The 6000-nt window shown below is 49.9% G+C and overlaps 1 protein-coding gene across 2 annotated transcripts in view; it reads left to right on the top strand.

Annotated features, from left to right (window-relative positions):
- The first annotated feature begins 782 nt into the window (after nt 1-782).
- PIK3R6 (phosphoinositide-3-kinase regulatory subunit 6) overlaps nt 783-6000 on the top strand; it is a 37112-nt gene continuing 31894 nt past the window's right edge. Inside the window, exons 1-2 of one of the 2 annotated variants that reach the window (XM_069483367.1) lie at nt 783-795; nt 5329-5412. In XM_069483367.1, coding sequence (XP_069339468.1) covers nt 783-795; nt 5329-5412 — 97 coding nt within the window. Of the gene's footprint in view, nt 796-4839; nt 5413-6000 lie in introns of those variants that run through there. The other variant, XM_069483366.1, reaches the window with a different exon arrangement.

The following is a 6000-nucleotide window of genomic DNA, read 5'->3' as shown; positions in this document are numbered from 1 at the left end:
TCTCTATTTCCTCTCTGGTTACTTATATAAGCAGTTTTTCTAACTCTTCTAGAGCCTTTGAGCCATGTTTACTTTCCTAGAAAAACCAGTATGATACAGAGGACTCAGATTTTCTTTTTTGCTATCAATAAATATTTATGATATTTATCATTTCTAATATCGTCTCTTTGTTCTCTCTCTTTGGATTAGTTTCTCCCGGTATATGTTTGTTTGTTTTCTCTCCAAAGAACAAGCTCTTAGATTTGTCCGGAGTTCCTCTGCTTCTCAGCCACTGGGGTGACTGTTTGGGGAGCAGACCTGGGAGCACCCCCTGCTCGGGTCACAGTCGGGGAGCCTGGGGTCGTGATTGCGGGCAGGGATCTACATCCCGATGGTCTGAGTTCAAGTTCTCATTCCTTTCCTTACTACCTTTTTGACCTTGAATAGTCATTTAACCTCTTTGTGTTTCAGTTTCCCCATCTGTAGAATGGGGGGTCGGGGGAGATACTACCTACCTCGTACGCTTAATGCTAACATTAAAGAGTTGGTACTGAGTGCCCGGCACACAGTAAGCACTATGTAAGTATTTCTTAAATACGTCTAGACTTCCCTCCAGCATGCTAGAAGCCTGGGTCCCCTAGGAGCTTCTCCATTTCCCAAATATACTTTCTGCACCTTCCCACCCCTTACGCTAACTGCCTCCTATTTTGCAGAACCGCCTCTGTGCAGAAAAACCACCACTTTGCTTTCCATTCTGCTGCCTTGAGACAACCACATCCTCCTCACGCTCCCCACAGGCTCCCATGGAGAGCTCAGGTCAGTGTGTGTTGGGGGGGCAGGGTCTAGTGGGCCTGCTGCTCAGTGGGGAGGGCCCTCGTGTGGGTGAGTGTGCCCCGCGGCTGGCAGGACCCCTGCACCCAGCCAGGCATCTCGAGAGACGGACATCCACACGCGTGCACGAGACCCAGCTGCTTGCAGGTCACTGAGCTGGAGGATGGGAATAATGACAAGAACAGCCGAGATTTGTTACCAAACACTTGTGATTATTTAACAAAAACCTATATATTAATAGCACTTATACTGTACCAAGGAGTGAAAAAAACACTTGATAAATATTAACTCGTTTAGTCTTTTTTTTTTTTTTTTTTTTTTGAGACAAGGTCTGGCGCTGTCTCCCTGGCTAGAGTGCCGTGACGTCATTGTAGCTCACGGCAGCCTCACCCTCCTGGGCTCAAGGGATTCTTCCACCTTGGCCTCCCAAAGTGCTAGGATTACAGGCATGAGCCACCATGCCTGGCTTCATTTAGTTCTTCATACCCACCCCATAAGATAGGTATTATTACTCTCATTTTATAGAAGGGGAAACCAAGGCATGGCAAGGCCAGGTACTTTTCCCAAGGTCACATAGATATTTTACGGTCAAATTAGGCTTGGAACCCGACAATCTAGGTCCAGCGTCTGGGCTGTTAATGATTTCACTATGGATTGCCTCATGCAATCCTCATGCCAGAAGGATTCTGTGGGGTAGGAACATCGCTATGGTTATCCTTGTTTTCCTGAAAGGGAAACTGAGGCTCAGAGAGGTTAGGTAATTTGCTTAAAGCCACATGGCTAGTAAGTGGCAAAGCCTACACTATTCACCCTATGTCAATCTGGGACAGCAAGGAGGATGACCCTGCTTCCCATGGTGTGTCATCTAAGAGACCACACTGTAGGCCACCAGGCAGAGACTCTAATGCCCTTGAAGATCCCTGTCCTGGAGAAGAAGAGGGGACCCCCCCAAAGACAGGGTCAGCTGCCTGGCTGTTGCCATCCCCTCAACACGGATCCTTCCCACACTCTGTCCATCCTCAGAGCCTCTCCAATCACAAGTAACTCCACTGAGTCAGGCAACCCCAGAGAATCCCAGTCTGGCAGTATTTTGGGTTCTCTGTAACCCACTGGCATTTGGGGTGGGAGGCCAGGAGTGGGGCAGCCCTGTGAAAAACCTCCTAAATGTAGTCATGGGCCATGGAATGATGTTTTGGTCAAAACAGACCTAATATACGACAGTGGTCACAGAAGATTATACCACCATATTTTTGCTGGACCTTTTCTATGTTTAGTTACACAAATACTTATCCTTGTGTTACAATTGCCTACAGTATTCAGTACAATGACCTGCTGCACAGGTTTGTAGCCTGGAGCAATAGGCCAAACCATACAGCCATGCGTGTAGTCAGCTACACCATCTGGGTTTGTGTCCGTACACTCCATGATGCTCACACAACGATGAAATTGCCTAACGATGCACTTCTTAGAATGTATCCTTGTTGTTAAGTGACATGTAACTATTTCAAAGCCAATTTACTTTGCACTCACTTTAATTATAGCAATATGCTACGCTGTCTTTCAGCAAGACAGGTATACCAATAAAGGTTCTTTGCATACAAGCAATAGAAACTGATATGGCAAATCTAATTCCAAAAAAACAAAGTGGCCAAGCATCAAAGGAAGGGCTGAAGCACCAGACACCAGAAAGGCAGGTGACAGGGCAGACCTGCCACCAGGACAAAGAGAGGCAGACGGTGCCCTTGAGAGCACACCAGGCATTCTTCCCTCCTTGAGCCTCTGCATAAACCTCTGAGAGAGAGAGGGAGAGAGACCTTGGCCAGCTTGATCCTGTGCCCACACTGAAGCCAGAGCAAAGCAGGGCACCGGGGTCATAGCCCCACCAAGATTGCCGTGAACAGGGAGGGACACTGGGCAGGTGAAACCACCGACATCCATGCCCAAAGGTGTGACAGATGACACCCAAATCCAATGCGTGAGAGGACACACCCCCAAAGTGGGACACTTACCTTGGCAGCTGCGATAGGGACTTCTCCCCCTGTGACCAGGACTGCAGTTGTCCTGGCTGCCTGCCCCGTACGATTGTGTTAACTCTCCCTCCTTCCCTCACAGTCCTCTCTAGCTCTCATCCTGGGGTTAAGAACAAGGGCACCTGGGAAGTAAAATATTTATTTTAGGGGACAGGAAAGAGCGATATTTCAAAGGCACCGGTTATTTTGCCATCTCTGCAAACAAGGACAAGACTGCAAAAGGTTTCTAGAACAATCAGAGCCTTTTTACTGCATGGGGGTGAGAGGGATTCGCTGTGGGGTGGGAGAGATGCCTCTGGGTGCTGAGGTCCCTCTAGGTGTGACTTTCTGCAGTGGGAGAGGCAACACGAGACAAGGGTAAGGGCTCTAGACCTGGATTCTAGAAAACGGGGAGAACAGCATCTGTCCTGCCACACTCACAGGGTTCTTGTCGGAATCAGTTGAGACAATATGGTGGAAAACACTTCATGTATCCAAGAGTCAGTCAGAGAACAGTAGCTCGGTAGCAACCCCAAAGCTGATTAACACAACAAACGTTTATGCTCATTCACATCACAGTCCAGTCTGGGCTCCAGGAAGTCATTCAGGGACTGGAGAGAGAGTAGGGAGGACAGTGCAGGGGACTTTATGATAGGGCCTACAAGTGACATACATCACTTCCACCGCATTCCATTTGGCCAGAGCTCAGTCACATGGCTTTTAGCTAACTGCAGGGGAGTCTGGGAAATGTAGTTTTCCTGTCTACCTGTGACAAAAATGAACCTGGTTTGATGAACGCATAGCCCTGTCTTGTCACACCTGTGGAAGACTCTGTGTGTGTACGCCTTCCAGGTGCTGTTTAAATGTTAGGTAGTGATAGTAATAGCAATACCTAACAGTAATAGCCCACGTTCCCGGAAGGAGAGGAGGATAGTCATAGTGGATGTCATTTATTTATTGACTGTTCTGAGTCAACAATGACATTAGACATGCATATGATTTAAAAACAACTCTGAGACACTTGAGGCACAAGAAACATCCCATTTTTTTCTTTCAATTAATCAAATCAAAACCAGCTTCAAGCTCTCATTTTCCAAGGTTAAGATGAATCCCAGTATCATTCCCCCCTCCTTGGGAGCCTGTGAGAAGCCCGGGGCTTACAAAGTCTGGGCAGTGGGAAGTCTGTGGTCTCCAGACCACCGTGGCTGCAGCCTCCAGCACTGCTTGGCAGGGTCACATGGTCCATAGGGAGATAGGAGGATCCTGTGGGGGACATTCTTATGCTCTGGCGAAGGTGGCTCAGGAGACCTTTGCTGTGGCATTCAAAGGCACAGGGTTTAGTGCTTAGCTGCCCTCATCTGATCGTGGCCACCACTGGTAAGCTATGTCCCAGCCAGCCTAGTCTTCCTCATTCCCTGGAACCCCATAACCCTTGTGCCCTCACAGTGTTGGGGAATCCAACCTCCCACCTTTAGACTGGGCCACTCTGCTCTTTAGCTAAAAGCATCGGCTTCATCCGTGTCCCTTGCAGACAATCCAGCTTGATTGGCTCAATCGGCTGGCCAGCGGTCTCAGCTCCCGGGCCTCCAGGGTCCAGGCAGAGGCTGTAGAGGAGAGAAACCAGGGCAGTGGGGATAGTGAAGAGCTAGAGAAGCTGTACCCAGCTCAAGGGGCAGCTTCTCCCGAAAAATGCACGCCCAGTGTCAACAGATTTTCAGATTTTCAAGAGATTCCAGAAACCCAAACTTTTATGCAAAGTCTCCCGATTTGTAAATGTTGGCAGCTAATTTGGTTTTGTGTTGTTTGTTTTGTTTTCTTTTAAGACACTACACAAGCCCAAGCAAAACAGGTCTGCAAGCCAGATGTGGAGCAAAGCCTGAGACTTTGAACTTTGTTCTGGCTGCCCGGACTTCGGGGAAAAAACAAAGTTTATTTGAAGTTGTCTCCCAGGGCTACTGGCAACTTCTCTATTTTTCTGTGAAACATAAAAAGTAAACTCCCCTTGCAAAGCAGGGGAACCTAAGGCTCAGAAGACAGAGGCTTGGCTGCCCTTCTAAAGAGGGAGAAGAGAGGACAACATGGTTGTCACAGTTGAACATTTTTTCTGCGCAGTGCACAGCAGGAGAGAGAGCAGGAGAGAGAAGGAGAGAAGGAACTAAGGAAGGAAGGAAGGAAGGAAGGAAACTTGTTATATATTTTTTCTAATATGCATTAAACTAGTGCATAACTATTCTGATTTTAAGATTGTTTGTGTACTACCTAAAATTATCTTGCCTTTCCCTAGTGGTATACATACTGCACTTTAAACCAAGAACCCAGAAATGCCACTGGAAGGAAAGGCTGTATTCCAGCCCCGGCTGGTGTGTGGGCTGACAGCTCTGAGTTGATTACTTTTATCACTTCTTGAGGCTCATAGAAGGGGTTAAAGACATTCTGGGGGGTGGGATGGAGGTGGGACAAGGGGGGTCCAGGTGGGCTGAGCTCCTCTCCACTCCCCACCGCTGCCCAGATGTGGAGCTGGACCTCCAGAGGAGCGTGCAGGCTGTGCTCCGGGAGCTCAGCGCCCAGGCCCCGGCCCTGCAGAGCAACCAAGGTAAGAGCCGGCAGGCGGGTGGTGGCTGCTCCCTCTGCCTCCCCTACCCCACCCCAGCCAGGTGTCTGCCCACATGTTCAGAAAAGGGCCCCAGCCTGGAGTTCATGGGGTGAGGGGCTTCCAGCCAAGCCCTTTTCCTGCTGGAAATACCTAGAGCCTGAAGGACTGAGAGGGCTTCTCGGCTCCCTGGTTCAACCCTCCTGGAACTGCAGCAGAGCACATGGGGGTCTGCCGCCCTCTCTCTTAACCACCTCACCTTCCCCACCCTCCACTGCCAAACCAAATGCCCCTCCGCACTCCAGGCTGGCGGGGCTCCCAGAACATGGCTGGGGGTGCACGTCGGCAGACATTGCTGCTCTGCAACGCACACGCACACAGCATCCCCACTTGTGTCCCACCTGCCGTGTTTTCTGTCCCGGGAGCCCACTATCTCCAAAGGGCTACCGATCAGTATTCCCCCGAGGGGAGGAGCCCACCCAGGTGCATCTGGAACCCAGCGCTGCTGGAGGGGTCAGCCCTGTGGCTGATCAAAGACGCAGCCTGGGGCTCCAGGGCTCAGGGTCCTGCTCAGAGGGGCATCCTCTAAGA

Source organism: Eulemur rufifrons, chromosome 9 (genome assembly GCF_041146395.1).
Source record: "Eulemur rufifrons isolate Redbay chromosome 9, OSU_ERuf_1, whole genome shotgun sequence".
Classification (NCBI taxonomy): domain Eukaryota; kingdom Metazoa; phylum Chordata; class Mammalia; order Primates; family Lemuridae; genus Eulemur; species Eulemur rufifrons.
This window is presented reverse-complemented; position numbering and strand designations above follow the sequence as displayed.